The sequence below is a fragment of the Scardinius erythrophthalmus genome, assembly GCF_964197995.2.
Source record: "Scardinius erythrophthalmus genome assembly, chromosome: 5".
Taxonomy (NCBI): domain Eukaryota; kingdom Metazoa; phylum Chordata; class Actinopteri; order Cypriniformes; family Leuciscidae; genus Scardinius; species Scardinius erythrophthalmus.
In genome coordinates, this window is record NC_138225.1 from 21,807,125 (window position 1) to 21,828,569 (window position 21,445).

Consider the following 21,445-nt stretch of genomic DNA (forward strand, 5'->3'; position numbering starts at 1 on the left):
CTGCAGAGCGGGTAGGAGAGGTGGGGGTCTAGTTGCTCTTTTTAAAGATATCTATCAATGTAAACAAATATCATTTGGGAATTACCCGTCTTTCGAATATCTGGGTATTGTGTTAAAGGGGTCATATAATGCCATTTTTGTACAAGCTAATATGATTCTTTAGGGTCTAAATTAAAAGTTTGTAATATACTTTAACTAAAAATTCTCATTAGTATTGTAAGAAACCACTCATTTTACCTGGTCAAAAACAGCTCTGTTTTCAGCATGCTGTTTAAGTGCATGTGTCTTTAAATGATAATGAGCTTTACTCACCCCGCCCCTCTGTTCTGTGCGTACACCATAACACAATAACACAATAACCATAACACGTTGTTCATTATAAACGTGGGATTATGAATTATATTGAGAATGTCGTATATAGAAAACATGCCGTAATGTACCCTGAGTGTAAACAACCACATTCATCGTGAAGCGTGCAGCAAGCGATTTGCAAAGATTAATATAAATATTAATATAAAGGTTAATAAAACGTTACACTCACTTCTTCTAGAGGTGCAGCAGGAACACGAATAGTTGGTACCGATCCTTTTTTCAGGAGCAGCTTCTTAGCAAAACCAGCTTTATATTGACCTCGTTTGTAAAGCAGTCTGGTGTGTGAAATGATTCGCGCAAACATGAAAGCATTGACATTGATCTTGGGGAAAATTCCCTTCGAAAACAAACTCAGCCACTGCGTCTTCAGCGGTTCGGATTTAGGAACATCAAAATGTTATTACACCCAAGAACAGAACACCACAATCGCTTAGACGCCATTCTGCTCATAGACAGTGCTCCTCCAGCGTATCAACAATGACCGTGCCGGTCCGCCCCGGACTATGATTGACAGCTCGCTCACGAGCGAGGGCGGGTCTGTGTTGAAACGCTGCTGTCAATCAACAATCGTGGGAGGGGCGTCGATTTTGTGACGTCACAAAATCGAACGGCTTGATTTGAGATTGGGGAAAACATATAAGAAGATTAATTTTTTTTATCATTTTATGATGGTTGTGTACAGGCACTGCCAACACACATTTCAGTACAATCAACTTGTAAAAGTGCATGTACCATTATATGACCCCTTTAAAAGGTGCTCCACGCATTTTACTTATCATTTACAGGCCTCCAAAATACTCTCCAGCTCTCAGCATGTACATGGACCCACACACAATCATGGAAACACTCTAGATTTAGGCTACTTATCAGTAAGGGTCTAAACATTTCATTGACTGTTATTAAGGATGTAGCACTGTCCGATCATTTCTGTATTTTCTTTGATATATTGATCTCTCCTGCCATTGAAGCTAGATCAGTGTCTGTCAAGAAGAGATGCTTAAATGAGAGCACTAGTGTACTATTTATGAAGGCTATATCTTTAACACCAAGCACATCTGCTGACTGTTGATTTTCTCCTTGATTCTTTTAACTCAAAAGTTAAAAGTGTAACTGATGATATTGCTCCTGTGAAAGTCAGGAAGAAGAGTGGCAGACAAAAAGCACCTTGGAGAAACTCAACAGCAGTGCAAAATATGAAAAGACAAGGCAGAAAAGCAGAGCACATGTGGCGGAAGACAAAACTTGTAGTCCATTATAACATCTACAAATACAGAATCCATGCTTTCAATATGGAACTAGGCAAAGCTAGACAGACTTTCTTCTCAAATATTATAAACAGCAATTTAAACAACACGCGCACTCTTTTTGTTACTGTAGAGAGACAGCTATAATGTAAACACACAGATTATAGCCTATATTTACTCCAGAAACTAACTATACAAACATGGAAAACAGTGATAGATGGGTCTCTAACCTTTATGCTGAAGAGAAAATCCAACGCAACTTTGAGGGGACCAAGTCAAACATGATTATGTATTTCTGCTCAGCTAGCAACACTGGACATCAACCACACGGCATAGGCTAATAACCTTTTTTTCATATACTGTCTACTTTCTATAACAGTTATATCTAATAACATATTAAACAGTACTGTTAGACAGATCGCTAACTAATAAACACAGAGAATACGAGCATTGTTTGCCCTGGCGTTCTCAGCGCTGCCAAAATAAAGGTCCGTCGCGCTGTCAAAATAAAAGTCACCGTGCTTGCGTCACTCCCTTACCCCTCCTACCAGTTCCTATGGCCACTTGGCCAGTGCGAACGCAAACAGCAAAACCGAGTTTGGGGGAGAGTATTTCATAGAACTGTTTAGAAGTGGACAGTTCCTATAACTAAGTTCCTGTAACTACTTGGTCGGAACGCGGCTTATGTCTGTTTTCAAAGAAATTGATGCCAAAATTTTGGGAAGAAAAGCCATTTGGGAACATCAACCTGTGCTCTTGACACACTTCCCACATCCTGTTTCAAAAGTGTGTTAAACAGTTTAGAAGCAGATCTTCTAAAAGTGGTAAATGCCTCACTTCTCTCTGGGAGTTTTCCAAACTCCCTTAAAACTGCAGTTGTCAAGCCCCTCCTGAAAAAGAGCAATCTGGATAAGACCTTATTAAGCAACTATAGACCGATCTCAGATCTTCCTTTCATAGGCAAGATCATTGAAAACGTTGTCTTCAATCAGCTGAACAAATTCTGACAATTTTCAATCTGGTTTCCGCCCACACCACAGCACAGAGAGATAATAAACGATATTCGCTTAAATACTGATACAGGCAAATTATCAGTGCTGGTACTCTACCTCAGTGCTGCATTTGACACTGTCAATCAAAACATACTTCTTGAAAGGCTGGAAAACTGGTGGGGCTTTCTGGGATAGTCCTAAAATGGTTTAGGTCATACTTAGGAGGGAGAGGTTATTATGTGAGTATAGGAGACCATAAGTCTGAGTGGACATCCATGACATGCGGAGTCCCTCAAGGCTCAATTCTTGTGCCACTCCTGTTCAACCTGTATATGCTCCCAATGAGCCAAATAATGAAAAAGAACCAAATTGCTTACCACAGCTATGCAGACGACACTCAGATCTACTTAGCCCTATCGCCTAACGATTTCAGCCCCATTGACTCCCTGTGCCAATGCATTGATGAAGTCAACAGTTGGATGTGCCAAAACTTTCTTCAGTTAAACAAAGACAAAACTGAAGTCATTGCATTTGGAAACAAAGATGAAGTTCTCAAGGTGAACGCATACCTTCACTCTAGGGGCCAAACAACTAAAAATCAAGTCAGGAATCTTGGTGTGTCACTAGAGTCAGACCTTAGTTTCAGTAGTCATGTCAAAGCAATAACTAAATCAGCATACTACAGTGCTATGCATAAGTTTAGACACCCATGCTAAAGTTGACTAAAAAGAGGAATAAAAAATCATCTTTTGGAAACTGAACTTAATGCCTTAATTAAAAAAATTAGGAAAAATCCAACCTTTAAGGACACCAATTTTCTTTGTGAATGAATAATGTATCGTAAATAAATAAATGTTCTTCCTTAAAATACAGGGTGCATAAGTTTGGACACCCCTATGTTAAATTCCCATAGAGGCAGGCAGATTTTTATTTTTAAGAATTTTTTTTAATTATTTTTTTTTAGGATACTATGCATCATGATAAAGTTCCCTTGGCCTTTGGAATTAAAATAGGCCCACATCATCACATAGCCTTCACCATACCTAGAGATTGGCATGGTTTTATTTCAGTGAGCCTAATAGCTAGTTTGATTTGCATTGAGAGATGATCTTATGGAAAGTACCCCATGCCAATCTCTAGGTATGGTGAAGGCTATGTGATGATGTGGGGCTATTTTAATTCCAGAGGCCAAGGGAACTTTATCAGGATGCATAGTATCCTAAAAAAAATAAAATAAAAAAAATACTTAAAAATAAAAATCTGCCTGCCTCTATGGGAATTTAACATAGGGGTGTCCAAACTTATGCACCCTGTATTTTAAGGAAGAACATTTATTTATTTACGATACATTATTCATTCACAAAGAAAATTGGTGTCCTTAAAGGTTGGATTTTTCCTAATTTTTTAAATTAAGGCATTAAGTTAAATTTCCAAAAGATGATTTTTTATTCCTCTTTTTAGTCAAGTTTAGCATGGGTGTCTAAACTTATGCATAGCACTGTATATCATCTGAAAAATATTGCAAGAATTAGATGCTTTATTTCCAGACAAGACTTAGAGAAACTTGTGCATGCTTTCATCACCAGCAGGGTGGATTATTGTAATGGACTCCTCGCTGGCCTTCCCAAAAAGACCATAAGACAGTTGCAGCTCATACAGAACGCTGCTGCCAGGATTCTGAGCAGAACCAGAAAATATGAACATATCACACCAGTCCTCAGGTATTTACACTGGCTCCCAGTTAGATTTAGGATTGATTTTAAAGTATTATTACTGGTATATAAATCATTAAATGGCCTAGGACCTCAATACATTGCAGATATGCTCACTGAATATAAACCCAACAGATCACTCAGATCATTAGGATCACATCAGCTAGAAATACCAAGGGTTCACTCTAAGCATGGCGAGTCCGCTTTTAGCTATTATGCTAGCCACAGCTGGAAACAGCTTCCAGAAGAGATCAGACGTGCTCCTACAGTAGTCACATTCAAATCCAGACTCAAAACACTCAAAAAATCTGTTTAGCTGTGCATTTACTGAATGAGCACTGTGCCATTGTGCGTCCAACTGTTTGTACTGTACTGTACTGTATTTTATTTTATTTTTCTAAATTGTTTTAATTATTCTTATTTCTTTTTATTATTTTTATTTCTTCTATGTAAAGCACTTTGAATTGCCATTGTGTATGAAATGTGCTATATAAATAAACTTGCCTTGCCTTGCCTTGCCTTAATGAAATTAACACTGCAGCTTAGCAATGAAAAAGTACATGCAGCACCTTGGGAAGAAAAACGCCTTGGCAAGAAATCTAAAATGTATTTTTTTTTTACATTTCTGAGAAAGCCAACTGTAGCTGCACAGTAAAAGGGAGAGAAGCTTAAAAGGCTGCTGGATCAACGATGGACTGGACACCTTGAGATGGTGCCTGTGGTGCTGAAATCGCACGACACGCTTGTGGATTTTCTGAACGAAACAAGGCCATCACAGAACCGACTTTCAAATTTCTTGCCTGTGTGATGTACAAAGTTTTGGGCCTGATGGATCCACCTGATGGATCCACCGAATAGGATGCAGCAAGCTGAACAAACGGCTCTATTGACGGCAATTCGGCTGAAAGTGTTGGTCAGCGTGAAGTGAACATTGAACAGGAGTGCAAGCGGCAGTTTTTTAGCATTATTGACTCTGTTTTGGGAGAAATGTCTGTGCGTTTCAGTGAATGTAATAACAACTACATGGCAGCTTTGGATGCACTTGACCCTGGTAGTGAGAACTTTTTGAATGCGGGGAAAGTGCAACTACTACTGGATTTAACGAACACCAAAATGGTGGAGTCTCAGTTCACCGTTGCACGTCAGTGTTGGCAAACACTGTGCACAGGCCAGGACGAGAAAGTGACGTTGTTCAAAGTTCTTTCAAATAACTCCAGTGTTTTCCAAGCCATGCCAGTGGTGCTGACTGCCTCGAAACATGCACTAACATTTGCGGCCTCGACTGCTATGTGCGAGAACTCTCTCAACGCTGAAGAATGTATTTTCTGAGCACAGACGCAGCATGTTGCATAGACAAAAAGAACATTTGATCCAGCTGGCATTTGAAAATGACCTAAGTAGAAAATTCAGAGACGAATGGAAAGAGTTACTGCTGAGGAGGTTTCACTCATCGAAGAGAAGATTGCAGCTCTACTGAGGCTAAAGGTACAATTAAATATTTTGCTCGTGATTTAAAATGTTTGATAATTAGTCGCAATTGTCAGCGTTATATTGTCTTAGTAGTAGCGGTTCACGTTGTTTTAATCGTAATATTCCGTTAAACGGGTCGCAATAAGCTGAGCATGTGGGTTAAGCAGGCATACAATGATTTTGGTGGTGTTGTTGTCCTGTGGTAACGTGATTGTGTAGGCCTCATGCATATCTGGTGAACGCCCCCCTCATCAGCGGGCGGCTGGCGCCAGATCTGCATGCATGCCTTACTTTTTTTTTTTCTTTTTTTTTCTATGTGATATAATCACTGTCTGTCTGCCTGTTCATGTTATTATCCTGATTGTATATTTGTTACTGTCAATATTATGTAAAGCTCTGGGCCCCTTGTACTCATTCCCAACTTTCCCCCTACAAGCAATGCCTCTGGCTGTGATGCTGGAAATGTAAGATTGAATAGATTAATTCAGTGTTTTTAATCAAATACAAGTGAGTCTTTAAAACCTTAAAATGAGCAATGATTTTAAAAAAATCCTTTAGTTCCTTTTATTCATACATGACAATATCTTTGGCATTTGAGGTTAGACGTTCTTTACTGTTGTGATGACTAATTGCAACAATACTTTGTCATTTGTTCCATGTTAACTTAAAATTCATGTTAAAGTATAAACTTTGAATGAGTCCAAATTATTGTACCACTTCTAATTAAGTTTAAAGATGTCTAACATTAAAATATGGAAACATTGCAATAAACAGAAATGAAAATGGAAACACAGCAGTGTTCACGACAAAGCAAATGGAAAAATCACTGAATCTTTCCCCTCATCACGTAATACAGTCTACCCATCCCAATCATAAAAAGCATTAGGTATAAATAGAAACTAGACTCATAAACTGGGAGTGAACTGTTATGGTATTTTTTTATGAGCCAGCTTGGATGGCAATCTTCCATGCAGTCAGTCACTTATATGGCCATTTCTGTTATACGTGCTTGTCTTTGTGAAAAATATTAGATATCAAATGTGTCTTTATGTTTGTTGTAATATTATTCCAATTTAATCTGCAACTGAAAATAATTCCTCACAAATTAAAATCAATAGATTTTTTTTCTTGTCAGTCAATTAAAAATGAAATATTTATGAAGTATAAATGTAAAAATATTAAAAAATATGTAAATTAAAAAAAATATATGATTATGACTATGAATATCATGTAATTTATTCAAAATATGGACATATTATCAAACTATTGCATTGTCAAACATATGTGATACCTATAACTGATGTGTAAAATGATGTTATATCTGTTGATGACTGAGAATAGGTGTAGCTTCTTACCATAAATTAGGACTCTAAAGCTTATCCATTTATAGCCTCTGCTTAGTGTGCAAATTGACCTCAATATAAGTTTTGAGGAGAGCACAGCCAGTCTCATAGGAGCCTAGAGGAGTTCCTGCTTGTGGTAAGAAGCTGAAATACTTTGCATTTGATGTTGGTATTAGTATGAGATTATACTAAGTGAATTGATATGAAAGAAGAACTATTTAAAAAGATATTATTACCATATATGCCTAAATGTATATATATATATTTTTTTTACTGAATTCCTTTACAGGGTGTTAAAATTTCATCTGGTTTTCAAAAGGAGGAAGGTAGGTGGTAGCAACACACTGCATTACTGCATTAAAAAGACGTGGTTTAATATTTGCATGTTTTCAGATGCACGTAGACTCTAGTTTATCGTAGATGTGGTATATAACTGATATAACATGTGGTACATAACTGAAACAAAAAAACAAGTGTTGAAAAAGTTTAGTTTAATTTATCAATGCAGTTTTTTATGTATTATAATGTATCAACAAAATGCATATTGTGACAGATGATTTAATTAGAGACGCCATAAATTAAGGATTATTGTGTTCACACTTTTTACATTTGAATAGGCCTTTTCACTTTAATATTCTATAAAGACCTTAACTACATGAGACCCTCTACTGTTTGTGGACAGTATGATTATCAATATTTTATTATATATATATATAATTATTTTATTAATTAAAAAAGCATGTCAATGTTTCTTATCCAAATTTTTGTAAGCCGCCACCATGAGTACGGACGCTGAGATGGCCGTTTATGGCAAGGCTGCCATTTACCTTCGTAAGCCTGAGAAAGAGAGAATCGAGGCTCAGAGCAAACCATTTGATGCCAAGACTGCCTGCTATGTGGCTGATGCCAAAGAGTTGTACCTCAAGGGAACAATCAAGAGCAAAGAGGGTGGCAAAGCCACAGTTATTTTGCTTGACACTAAGGAGGCGAGTTTTTAATTTTTAATTTCTACTTAATGTAGATTCTCATTAAATTATTTATTACATTGTTTTTTTTTATATCTAATATCTAATTTATCAAATTTAAAGGAGAGAACAGTAAAGGAGGATGACGTCTACCCAATGAATCCTCCCAAGTATGACAAGATTGAGGACATGGCCATGATGACCCATCTCAATGAAGCCTCTGTGCTGTATAACCTCAAAGAGCGTTATGCTGCATGGATGATCTACGTAAGTTCTGAAATGACATATAAAGCATTTAACTTAATTTTTTCTGTGTTGTTGCAATCTGACCACGTCTCTGCTCATTTCAGACCTACTCTGGACTCTTCTGCGCAACTGTGAACCCTTACAAGTGGCTCCCAGTGTATGATGCAGAAGTGGTGTCTGCCTACAGAGGCAAAAAGCGTATGGAGGCCCCACCCCACATCTTCTCTGTCTCTGACAATGCATATCAGTTCATGCTGACTGGTAAGACTTTATGGAATTGAATTCTATAGAATTCATTAAGGTGAATTTGATGATGTTAATATATGAAATATTTATCGGATATTTTACACATTACAATCAACAGATAGAGAAAACCAGTCTGTCCTGATTACGTAAGTATTTTCATTTAATCTCAGACCATGACAAAAATTAAAGTATAATGTAAATGGCAAATCTATATGGAGATATTTACAAAACAGAATTTAAGAATGAACTTCTGAATATACTTTGAAAAGTCTACATGTCTTTTAAACTTCTGTTTTACTATAATCTCTCATAAACCAGTGGAGAATCTGGTGCTGGAAAGACTGTGAACACCAAACGTGTCATCCAGTACTTTGCCACAGTTGCAGTGGCAGGTAGTGAAAAGAAGAAAGAACCTACTCCTGGCAAAATGCAGGTATGATATATAAAACTACATACATTTTATTTTGAATGGTGGTGATTTACACTCATCTCACATGATATGTGAATTTGTGAAATGCCTATAAATTGTGTTTAGTCATTAAATAGAAAATAAATGAAAATAACTGAAAACCCTTCAAACATCACAGGGCTCTCTTGAGGACCAGATCATTGCTGCCAACCCTCTGCTTGAGGCTTATGGTAATGCCAAGACTGTGAGAAATGACAACTCCTCTCGGTTTGTAAGTAAACCACTTTTTATTTACAATATAGTTAGTCAGTTGTGTTGGATTTTTCTATACAGAGTTTTATATAAAGAGATTATTTATCTATTGTGCCATTTTTTTTCAAACAGGGTAAATTTATCAGAATTCACTTCGGCACCACTGGAAAACTGGCTAGTGCTGACATTGAGACATGTAGGTGGACACGATTTCATTGATCCATCCTGAACACTTGTCTTGATTCTGTCACTCTTCAGATGATTGTGACTCAAGTACATTGTCTCAACAGATCTGCTGGAGAAGTCTAGAGTGACATTCCAGCTTCCAGATGAGAGAGGCTACCACATCTTCTACCAGATGATGACCAACCATAAGCCTGAGCTGCTTGGTAGGTGCACACATTTCATTCAGTGTTAAATGGCAGATAATATTGTAAGACACTGTTTCAAAAAATCTGTGTATTTTGCAGAAATGACGCTAATCACCACCAACCCCTATGACTACCCTATGTGCAGTATGGGTCAGATCACAGTGGCCAGCATTGATGATAAAGAGGAGCTGGTTGCTACTGATGTGAGTCATTGCTATTTGAATATTGACATACTGTATGCTTATATATGGCAGAAAAGATTCTAGAGTGCATTCTTCTCTGTAATTTTCAGACTGCTATTGACATTCTGGGCTTTACTAATGAGGAGAAAATGGGGATCTACAAGTTCACTGGAGCTGTGCTGCATCATGGCAACATGAAGTTCAAGCAGAAGCAGCGCGAGGAGCAGGCTGAGCCTGATGGCACAGAGGGTGAGACTAAATTGTACTAATATGTGTCATAACATGCGGTGCTTTGAATGGAAATATCCTTATTTCTATTTTCACAAAGAAAAGGGTGGTTTTCATTTAGTTTTCAAGGCAAGAAAAGGGATGGATTTTTGTGCAACTTTTTTAATTGCAGAGGCTGACAAAGTTGCCTATCTTCTGGGTTTGAACTCTGCTGATATGCTGAAGGCTTTGTGCTACCCCAGAGTCAAGGTCGGAAATGAGTTTGTGACCAAAGGCCAGACCGTGCCACAGGTATAGTAACATTTCCAGCATGCCATGTGTTTAACCTCAAATTCTGGCTAATTATTGCAGAAGCAGAATAAAATGTCACTCTGTTCTACTTACAGGTGTACAACTCTGTTAGCGCCTTGGCCAAATCTATCTATGAGAGGATGTTCTTGTGGATGGTCGTTCGTATCAACCAGATGTTGGACACAAAACAACAAAGAAACTTCTTCATTGGTGTGCTGGACATTGCTGGCTTTGAGATCTTTGATGTAAGAATGATTCTTTTATCTCTTTTTTAATGGCACATTGAGTGATATTCAGAAGTCAGTAAATGGTTCTGTTTCTTCATCCAGTTCAACAGCATGGAGCAGCTGTGTATCAACTTTACCAATGAGAAACTGCAACAGTTTTTCAACCACCACATGTTTGTGCTGGAGCAAGAGGAGTACAAGAAGGAGGGCATTGTTTGGGAGTTCATTGACTTCGGCATGGACTTGGCTGCTTGCATTGAGCTCATTGAGAAGGTTTTTACTGGTTTATGAACATATTCATTTCCAATTTCTATGCTTGAAATCTTAAAATTGTAATACTTAAACAACATTCTTTTATAAACAGCCCATGGGTATCTTCTCCATCCTTGAAGAGGAGTGCATGTTCCCCAAGGCTTCAGACACTTCCTTCAAGAACAAGTTATATGATCAGCATCTTGGCAAGAACAATGCTTTCCAGAAACCAAAGCCTGTCAAAGGCAAGGCTGAAGCCCACTTCTCCCTGGTTCACTACGCTGGAACTGTGGACTACAACATTTCTGGCTGGCTGGACAAGAACAAGGATCCACTGAATGAGTCTGCTGTGCAGCTGTACCAGAAGTCTTCTGTTAAACTGCTGGCTACTCTCTACCCACCTGTTGTTGAGGGTAAAGAAAACCAAACTTTGATTTAGCTTTGCACTTTCTTTCTTGTTTTTGCATTTATACATGTTCTTTTGTATCTTTATCTCAATAGAGACTGGTAAAAAAGGAGGCAAGAAGAAGGGTGGTTCCATGCAGACTGTTTCCTCCCAGTTCAGGGTATGTATAGAGATGACATCACAGCAATATTTCTGTATTTGAAGAAAAAAAGAAATACAAAGCATGGCAACCCCTTTCTATTCTTCACAGGAGAACTTGGGCAAACTCATGACCAACTTGAGGAGCACTCACCCTCACTTTGTGCGTTGCCTGATTCCCAATGAGTCCAAGACTCCAGGTAAAGTATTAACAAGTCTACAGATATTCTGCCACTCAATTTATATGATGAAATTAATTTACCGAGTTAATGGTGTAAACTTCGTTATAGGTCTCATGGAGAACTTCCTGGTTATCCACCAGCTGAGATGTAACGGTGTATTGGAGGGTATCAGAATCTGCAGAAAGGGTTTTCCTAGCAGAATCCTCTATGGTGACTTCAAACAGAGGTATAAATGACACCACATGAAAATACAATTTCCTGTTGGAGACTCTTTATTAGAAGATATAAATAATTTTGATATTTGATATTACTTCCATAGATACAAGGTGCTGAATGCCAGTGTTATCCCAGAGGGACAGTTTATGGATAACAAGAAGGCCAGTGAGAAACTCCTGGGATCCATCGACGTTAATCATGACGAGTACAGATTTGGAACCACAAAGGTTCATATTTAGCTTTACAAATTTCAAAGATTCGGTGATCATGGTCATTTAGCTTATACAGGTTAAATCAATATTTTTTGATTTACTGTTTTACATAAATTCAGGTGTTCTTCAAAGCTGGTCTTCTGGGTGTTCTTGAGGAGATGCGTGATGAGAAATTGGCTGCTCTGGTCACAATGACTCAGGCTCTCTGCCGTGGCTACGTGATGAGGAGGGAGTTTGTGAAGATGATGGAAAGGAGGTGAGTATTGTCATTAGTAAAGATGACATCAACAATAACTGTGGAAACTAATTATAATTTATATAATTATAATGATTATGGCATTTAATGATGAATTTTTCACAGGGAGTCCATTTACACCATCCAGTACAACATCCGTTCATTCATGAATGTCAAACACTGGCCATGGATGAAGGTTTACTACAAGGTTAAGCCTCTACTGAAGAGTGCCGAAACTGAGAAAGAGCTGGCAACCATGAAAGAGGACTTTGTAAAATGCAAAGAAGATCTTGCCAAGGCTGAAGCCAAAAAGAAGGAACTTGAAGAGAAGATGGTAGCACTGCTGCAAGAGAAAAATGATCTACAGCTACAAGTAGCATCTGTGAGTATTTTTTGAGATGCACCGATACTAAATTTCTCTGCTGATACCGATAGCTGATTATTCAGAATGATATCGGCCGATGCCAATACTGATACCAATAATTTGATTTTTCTTAAGGAAAAAAAATCTCTCCCAAAAAAGGCTGCAAACAATTCAGGGAACCTTCTCATTTGGTACACTATAATATTATAATTTTAAATGAACAACAGAGCTATTATATTCAGCTGCTATTTATATCCAGATATAATAGGCTATTTACACTCAAATAGCTCAAATGTTTGTACAACTCAGTTATAAGGTAGTTTTCATAAACACTTCATGGCGAATTTATTCAAACATACATATATAATTAACAGTAAATAAGCTCTTCTCTGGTGTTTTTATAGCTAACTAACAAACTGTGAGTGACAACTTGATAACTTTCCTGAGGTAAATGTAACAATAAGTGATATTGTTCATAAGCTGTTTTATTGACGTCTTTCCGCGGTTGAAACACAGATTGAGTGATTATGAGTCATGATACGGATTTCGGTAAGTTGTATACTGTATCTTTCATATATATATATATATATATATATATATATATATATATATATATATATATATATATATATATATATGAAATCAGAATACCTTCTGCGATTCATGCATGTTTTTCGAGATATTAAAGTGAAAGAATATACTTATTTGGTCTATTATTGGACGGGAGGAGCTACAAATAGTGTTTGATATAGGGAAAAAACTTAGATCTGGCAACCCTGGCTTGACCTACGGGTGATTCATTTCATAGCGTCAAATAAAGCCTACATTAACGTCACTATTTTTTTTAACTGTTAAAGCGTTATTGTTGCTATAACTTGCCCTATATTTAACACAAGAGATATTTTCTTCACACACAGTATGAGTTGCAGTCTGACACGTTAAAATGAGCAATGTGGTTTCCAATGATATAGCAACCTATTTTCTTAACAGGAATCTGAGAATCTCTCAGATGCAGAGGAGAGGTGTGAGGGTCTGATCAAAAGCAAAATCCAGCTTGAAGCTAAACTCAAAGAGACAACTGAGAGACTGGAGGATGAGGAAGAAATCAATGCTGAACTGACAGCCAAGAAGAGGAAACTGGAGGATGAGTGCTCTGAGCTGAAGAAAGACATTGATGACTTGGAGCTCACCTTGGCTAAAGTGGAGAAGGAGAAACATGCCACTGAGAATAAGGTTGGAGATTGAGTTGGTTTAAGATTAGATTTAATCTCTTTTTTATGTGTTGATAAAGAAAATGAAGTGTAAAATATAAGCTTATTTGGAACAAAAATCACACAGGTGAAGAACTTGACAGAGGAAATGGCAGCTCAGGATGAGAGCATTGCCAAGCTTACGAAGGAGAAGAAAGCCCTCCAAGAGTCACATCAGCAGACACTGGATGATCTTCAGGCCGAGGAGGACAAAGTCAACACCCTGACCAAATCCAAGACAAAGCTTGAGCAGCAAGTTGATGATGTGAGTTGATAATGTAAACATGTTATTAATTCATCAAATTAGCCATGTTTTTTTTTAGCTGTGAACATATTTTATTTATCATTGTCCTGTAGCTTGAGGGTTCCCTTGAACAAGAGAAGAAGCTCCGCATGGACCTGGAGAGAGCCAAGAGAAAGCTTGAAGGAGACCTGAAATTAGCCCAAGAGTCCATCATGGACCTGGAGAATGACAAGCAGCAATCAGAGGAGAAAATAAAAAAGTAATTAAAGCATAACATTTTTGAAAACATTATTATTAAGTTTTGTTTTTGTTTTGCCAAACCACTTATTGTTGAACACCCACAGGAAAGACTTTGAAACAAGCCAGCTGCTTAGCAAGATAGAAGATGAACAATCTCTGGGTGCTCAACTCCAAAAGAAGATCAAGGAGCTTCAGGTATTTTGAGATTTTTTCAACATTACAATCAATATAATTAAATGCTGAAAAATAAAAATCAAATTAACTACTTTCCACCATAGGCCCGCATTGAGGAACTTGAGGAAGAGATCGAGGCTGAGCGTGCTGCTCGTGCCAAGGTTGAGAAGCAGAGAGCTGATCTCTCCAGGGAACTTGAGGAGATCAGTGAGAGGCTTGAGGAGGCTGGAGGAGCCACTGCTGCTCAGATCGAGATGAATAAGAAGCGTGAAGCTGAATTCCAGAAGCTGCGTCGTGATCTTGAAGAGTCCACCCTTCAGCATGAAGCTACTGCTGCTGCCCTCCGCAAGAAGCAGGCAGACAGCGTGGCCGAGCTGGGAGAGCAAATCGACAACCTGCAGCGTGTTAAGCAGAAGCTTGAGAAAGAGAAGAGCGAATTCAAAATGGAGATTGACGATCTTTCCAGCAACATGGAAGCTGTTGCCAAAGGAAAAGTAGGAAATTTTATGTTTAAAGAATACATAACAGGTTGAAGTTTTTTAATTATCTAATGACTTTTGTATTTGCAGGCTAATCTTGAGAAGATGTGCCGCACACTTGAGGACCAACTTAGTGAAATAAAATCCAAGAATGATGAGAATATTCGCCAGTTAAATGACCTCAGTGCTCATAGAGCAAGACTTCAAACTGAAAATGGTAACTAATGACAATCATGAATAAATTAATAGTATTCCAACAGTAACTGAGTGTGGTGTATTAAGGTTATATATAGCACTGAATTTCTGACAGTCTTATCAGAAGAAAACACACTTATTTACATTTTGCTTTCAAAGAGTTTGTTTTGATAGTAACTGATAGAGACAGCACAATCTGACACAGTGAATTTAAATCTATACAGGTGAGTTTGGCCGTCAGCTGGAGGAGAAGGAGGCTCTGGTTTCTCAGCTCACCAGAGGCAAACAAGCTTTCACTCAGCAAATCGAGGAGCTTAAGAGGCATATTGAAGAGGAGGTTAAGGTAATATAGTATAATGAAAACAATCACATAATTTCCACTTACTACACAACAAAGCTAATATAATGCAAAAAACTTAATACAACACTATACAACAAAGCTAATGTAATACAATAAAGCTAATATCACATTTTGTATTGTTAATTAGTAAGTCACTTTGGATAAAAGTGTCTGCTAAATTAATTAATGTAAATATTATGTGACTTTTTCCTTTAGGCTAAGAACGCACTGGCCCATGCTGTGCAATCTGCCCGTCATGACTGTGACCTGCTCCGTGAGCAGTTTGAGGAAGAGCAGGAGGCAAAGGCTGAGCTGCAGCGGGGAATGTCAAAGGCCAACAGTGAGGTTGCTCAGTGGAGAACCAAATATGAAACTGATGCCATCCAGCGCACTGAGGAGCTTGAAGAGTCCAAGTATGAACATCAAAAGAAGTGATATGTGTTAATAATTTGTGCAATTGCATGCATCTTCTGACTAAATGTTACAAAAAATATAACAGAAAGAAGCTGGCTCAGCGTCTGCAAGAGGCAGAGGAACAAGTTGAGGCAGTAAACTCTAAATGTGCATCTCTGGAGAAGACCAAACAGAGACTCCAGGGTGAGGTGGAGGACCTCATGATTGATGTGGAGAGAGCCAATGGTTTGGCTGCTAACCTTGACAAGAAGCAGAGAAACTTTGACAAGGTACAATCAATTTCTCTTTGAAAAGCATGGCCAGAATGGGCTTTGTTCAACATGTTACATATGAAACCTGACCCTGAAATATCTGGACCAAAGGTCCTGGCAGAATGGAAGCAGAAATATGAGGAAGGTCAGGCAGAGCTGGAAGGTGCCCAGAAAGAGGCTCGTTCACTCAGCACTGAACTGTTCAAGATGAAGAACTCCTATGAGGAGAGTCTGGATCAGCTGGAGACCCTAAAGAGAGAGAACAAGAATCTGCAGCGTAAGATTCAATGTCTTATGGTGTTAAATCTGTAGTGATTCACAATATATTTATGTTGATAATATTTTCTTTTTAACTTGTAGAGGAGATTTCAGATCTGACAGAGCAGTTAGGTGAGACTGGTAAGAGCATCCATGAACTGGAAAAGGCCAAGAAGACAGTGGAGACTGAGAAGTCAGAGATTCAGACTGCCCTGGAAGAGGCCGAAGTGAGTATCTGGAGATTAATATGTCATTCTTGTTCAAACCATTTTACTGTGTTGTTAAATATTATTTTAATTCTGAAATTACATGTTGTTTTTATATTTCATAGGGAACACTGGAGCATGAGGAGTCCAAGATTCTTCGTGTCCAGCTTGAGCTAAATCAGGTCAAAAGTGAGATTGACAGGAAGCTTGCAGAGAAGGATGAGGAGATGGAGCAGATCAAGAGGAACAGCCAGAGAGTCATTGAATCCATGCAGGGCACTCTGGACTCTGAAGTCAGGAGCAGGAATGATGCCCTGAGAATCAAGAAGAAGATGGAGGGAGACCTTAATGAGATGGAGATTCAGCTGAGTCACGCCAATCGCCAGGCTGCTGAGGCCCAGAAACAGCTCAGGAACGTTCAGGGACAACTCAAGGTATTTGACTTCTGTTCGACTTTGGAATTTAGTAATATGTTTGTGTAATCTAACTTTTGTCAGGTTATGGTCACCAGAAAGCAAACTGAAAGCTTATTCTAAAGCTATTGTTATGTTCAGGATGCTCAACTGCACCTTGATGATGCCCAAAGAGGACAGGAAGACATGAAGGAGCAGGTGGCCATGGTGGAGCGCAGAAACACTCTGATGCAGTCTGAGATTGAGGAGCTGAGAGCTGCTCTGGAGCAGACAGAGAGAGGCCGCAAAGTGGCTGAACAAGAGCTGGTGGATGCCAGTGAGCGTGTTGGGCTGCTGCACTCTCAGGTAAGGGCGTTTTGTTTCTTATAATTAGGGATGCATTGATCGATCAGCCGCAGATCGCTATCGGCCGATAGTCTATCGGTAGTCACTAAATTTGGCCGATTTCACAAACCGATCGCAATTTATTGACATAATAAAAATGGTAAACAGTAATGTTGTAAACATGTAAACAGTATACAGAAGAGACTTTTGTGCCACGCTTTGTTTTGCAACTTCGCGAAATATCAGTAAAACATAGTAAATCACACATCTTTATTGAGAACAGGCTGTCTCGATTCAAATGAGCCCACACAACATAACATGATGCGTAGCTCTTAAGAAAATCCTAATGGAGTAACATGACATGCTGCTTGGCTAAAGCTATAGGACTTCCAGGATCTGATCATGTCGCGATAATGACAAAGTTTTTCCAATGTCATTTGAAAGTTCAAAAAATGGAAACTGGATCTTGGGTGGTAGGTAGAGATGATGTGGAGCACACTTTGTTTGGTTTGATCGCTCAGATTGACAGGAGATTTACTGTGTGCCATAGAATTGGAGCGCACAGCTGAAACAGCGCTGGAAGATCATCAGTCATCATTCGGGATCTTATTGCTTGTTACTTATTCTATGTTATTGTAAATATTTTTATGCTTTGTGGCATTTACACAATGTAAGTAGTTCTTATGTTCAGTAAAACACTCCGATCACTTGTTTGGAGAGGTTTTTGGACTTTTGATAAAAGGCTACCATGGTTCTAAATGCCATAACTTTTGATTGCTTTGGAGATTTCAACACAGAATTTGGATCAGATGCAGTTGACATGATTGTGAACAAGCTCAAACTTGATTTCATGACATGTCATGTATACTTTCTAATAATCATCATGTCAAGCATGAAAAAGTGTCACTTAGATGTGAAATCATTAAAAATGCCTTTCAGGGTGTAAGGAGTCAACAGAGAGCTTACATTTTATGTAAAGCCTGAATGATCAGGATCGGCTGCAAAAATCCTGATTGGAGAATCCCTACGTACAATGAAGGAAATTGAGAGCATCTTTCAAAATGGTTAAACTATTGCTTTTAATTTTGTAGAACACAAGTCTCCTGAACACCAAGAAGAAGCTTGAGGCTGACCTTGTTCAGGTCCAGAGTGAAGTTGATGACACTGTACAGGAAGCCAGAAATGCAGAGGAGAAGGCCAAGAAGGCCATCACTGATGTGAGTAACAGTAGCTGCCAAATGTTTCAAAAGATGTTTCCATACTTGAAAAATGTGGATCTACTGACTTTCTGTATTAATACAAAAGGCTGCAATGATGGCAGAAGAGCTGAAGAAGGAGCAGGACACCAGTTCTCACCTTGAGAGGATGAAGAAGAATCTGGAGGTCACAGTGAAGGACCTGCAGCACCGTCTGGATGAGGCTGAGAGTCTGGCCATGAAAGGAGGAAAGAAACAACTCCAGAAGTTGGAGAGCAGGGTGAGAACTTTTAAGGGATCACAACAAACATCATTTTAAAATTAAAGCATTATCTCAGGTTCCCAATGACTACACTAGTACTTGTCTGAGAATTTTTATGTGCTATCAAAGGTCCGTGAGCTTGAGGCTGAAGTTGAAGCAGAGCAGAGACGTGGAGCTGATGCTGTTAAAGGTGTCCGCAAATATGAGAGGAGAGTGAAAGAGCTCTCTTATCAGGTATGACCATGTCTGACTAAATCCATTGAGTCATTCATACATGCATTTATAGTCAAATATTTAGAATAAATCTATGAAATTGTTTTTAGACTGAGGAGGACAAGAAGAACATCAACAGACTTCAGGATCTGGTTGATAAGCTGCAGCTGAAGGTCAAAGTCTACAAGAGGCAGTCTGAGGAGGCGGTATGTATATATTTTTGCACATTGATTATTAATTAATTAGTAATTTATTAACTGGTGAGATATCACTGCTGCACCACAGCTTAGTTAACAAGCATGGTAAAAATTTTACTCTTTAGGAGGAGCAAGCCAACACTCACCTGTCCAAGTTGAGGAAGGTGCAGCATGAGCTTGAGGAGGCTGAGGAGCGTGCTGACATTTCTGAGTCTCAGGTCAACAAGCTCAGAGCCAAGAGCCGTGATGCTGGGAAGGTCAGTTGCATAATTTCAGAGTCTGTACTCAGTAGATTTGTTCTCACATTTACAGAGTAGAAACATATGTAGTATTCAGCTTATTCTTGAAAATGTACTGATTTACATGACTTATGAATGTGCTTCATTTTGTTTTAGGCCAAAGAAGAGTGAAACCCCCAAACCCAAAGGGAGCCTCTACTGAAGTCATATAATATGATTGTTCTGTAGAATTACTTTTAAAATTCTTTTTGAAATAAATCTGTCCTTACCATGTGCAAACATTTGTTTTGGAGTGATCTTTAGAGGAATGTTACTCACAAATAAATAAAAAATAATGAATTGATCAAAATAATGACATTATCACTTAAAGGGATACTTCACCTCTGGGAAGATGAATGTGTATTTAAAATAGGTCATTTAAGTAGAAGAAATGTGGAGAAACTTTTGAATTTGGAGCTTTCTAGACTGAGAAAAGCCAGAAAATGTATTTTTGGCTTATGTGGATGAAAGACAACAACTCCCAGAATGCACTTGCTTCGCTGCCTTAGGAGGCCACGCCTATCGGTTAGAGAGCACAGTTGAAAACAACAAGGCTAGCCTAAGTAAGTGATGAGTTTGCCAGGGATTTAGAGACCCAAAATGTCCGGGATTCGGCTTTTGCGTTCTACAGTCGCCATTCATCATGTTTACTGTGGCGAGCAGGACGAGGCTGACGGCCGCGGGAGAACGGCGCGAGGCCGGTGGCTTCATTACTGAGACGCGCCGGGTCTCGCATCTCTCACGGAGGAGCGGGAATTTTCTTAGCAATGTTAAAACGCACATCAACCGATCACTTGTTTAGCGTTCATGTAAACACTACAGTCAGATTCACCGATCGGAATTAATTCAGTTAGATTGAAACGACTAACGAGAGGTGTGCATGTAAACAATGAATGGCGACCGCAGAACGCAAAAGCCGAATCCCGGACATTTTTAACAAGTCCGGGAAAAGGAAGATGGTAACCCCTACTTACTCAGCTTTCTCCTATTATTCAGCTTTCTCCACAGAACAAGAGCATGCTAGCTTAGCTTCCAAAGAAAGACGGCTGATACTGTGTACATTCTGTGAGTGAGATCCCACCCTGTATGGGCGGGTTGAAAACATGCGGAACAACGCCATCTACTGGCTGTAGTCTTTAGCCTCTGGACAGAAAATCCTCCGATGACGCAAAATGACGATTTTTGCGTCATCGGAGGATTTTTTCCAGACAAAAAAATACATAAATCTCTCCTCTCAGGGGGATATGAGGGGGGAAAGCATGGTAATTCGAAAATACTACAGGTTTTCTACTAATACAAAGCTTAATGCTAAATCCTGAAGTAACCCTTTAAGTACTGAAATATTTCTAAAGTTATAAAAGTACATAATAGCTTTGTCAGGAATAACACGATATCTTCCGAACATTCACTTTTTTACTTAAAATTAAAAGAAATATAGAACACTGCGCCTTTTTCATTTATCATTAAAAAAAAAAAAGATTTTGGCTTGATATTTCGTTTTTACGTTCTGGGGTTGAAAACAAATAATCAGCTTGGATAATCATCTCCACATGTGGGCGGGAGGGAAACACACCTTTTTCCGCACACCCCTTTTCAAACCGTGCCGTCAGTTGTTCATCAGTTCCTCTCCATGGTTCTTCTCAACAGAATAATAGTCCTCCTCTGCTGCAACAGCTGTTCGAATTCTTAACACGTTTATTAAGTGTGCTTGCTGAAAGCAGCACACTTATTGTTCTTCTTAAGTTTTCTTCTTCTTCTTCTTCTTCTTCTTATTATTATTATTATTATTATTCCCGGGAGAAAATTTTTGGCCAGCTCCTGCGCCTAGGCCCTTTGAGACAGAGACACTGTTCCAACTTTAAAACGTACGGTCAGTACCGGTGTAAGTTGCTCGCGAAGATGACATCACGAGTCCATGTCGTTTGTCCGCCATTATTACGCCCCCGCCTCTAGGGG

At 38.7% G+C, this 21,445-nt stretch overlaps 2 protein-coding genes across 2 annotated transcripts in view; both read left to right on the plus strand.

Annotated features, from left to right (window-relative positions):
• Positions 1 to 7,244: 7,244 nt before the first annotated feature.
• LOC308691349 (myosin heavy chain, fast skeletal muscle-like) lies at positions 7,245 to 19,729 on the plus strand. The gene is made up of 41 exons (XM_081366426.1): positions 7,245 to 7,269; positions 7,423 to 7,459; positions 7,905 to 8,119; positions 8,222 to 8,365; positions 8,449 to 8,605; positions 8,709 to 8,736; positions 8,909 to 9,023; positions 9,178 to 9,270; positions 9,384 to 9,447; positions 9,542 to 9,640; positions 9,722 to 9,825; positions 9,915 to 10,053; positions 10,205 to 10,323; positions 10,419 to 10,568; positions 10,653 to 10,823; positions 10,915 to 11,215; positions 11,304 to 11,368; positions 11,459 to 11,546; positions 11,637 to 11,754; positions 11,848 to 11,971; positions 12,076 to 12,212; positions 12,318 to 12,573; positions 13,546 to 13,788; positions 13,894 to 14,070; positions 14,163 to 14,308; positions 14,394 to 14,484; positions 14,568 to 14,957; positions 15,033 to 15,159; positions 15,362 to 15,480; positions 15,694 to 15,890; positions 15,977 to 16,160; positions 16,254 to 16,419; positions 16,503 to 16,627; positions 16,732 to 17,040; positions 17,161 to 17,364; positions 18,435 to 18,560; positions 18,649 to 18,819; positions 18,931 to 19,035; positions 19,125 to 19,220; positions 19,337 to 19,468; positions 19,607 to 19,729. The coding sequence occupies exons 3-41, from the start codon at positions 7,913 to 7,915 to the stop codon at positions 19,619 to 19,621; spliced, it is 5,802 nt and encodes a 1,933-aa protein (XP_081222552.1). The 5' UTR covers positions 7,245 to 7,269; positions 7,423 to 7,459; positions 7,905 to 7,912; the 3' UTR covers positions 19,622 to 19,729.
• LOC308690351 (myosin heavy chain, fast skeletal muscle-like) overlaps positions 7,423 to 21,445 on the plus strand; it is a gene marked incomplete at its 3' end in the record, with an annotated part of 102,591 nt that continues 88,568 nt past the window's right edge. Inside the window, exon 1 of the mRNA XM_081364754.1 lies at positions 7,423 to 7,459. The remainder of the gene's footprint in view (positions 7,460 to 21,445) is intronic.

Bases quoted from the DNA above. Each gene is read 5' to 3' on its own strand.
- LOC308691349 (XM_081366426.1), top strand. From the start codon at position 7,913: ATGAGTACGGACGCTGAGATGGCCGTTTATGGCAAGGCTGCCATTTAC. The intron at 8,737-8,908 runs GTAAGTATTTTC...CTCATAAACCAG, and splicing joins AACCAGTCTGTCCTGATTAC to TGGAGAATCTGGTGCTGGAA. The intron at 9,448-9,541 runs GTAGGTGGACAC...TTGTCTCAACAG, and splicing joins TAGTGCTGACATTGAGACAT to ATCTGCTGGAGAAGTCTAGA.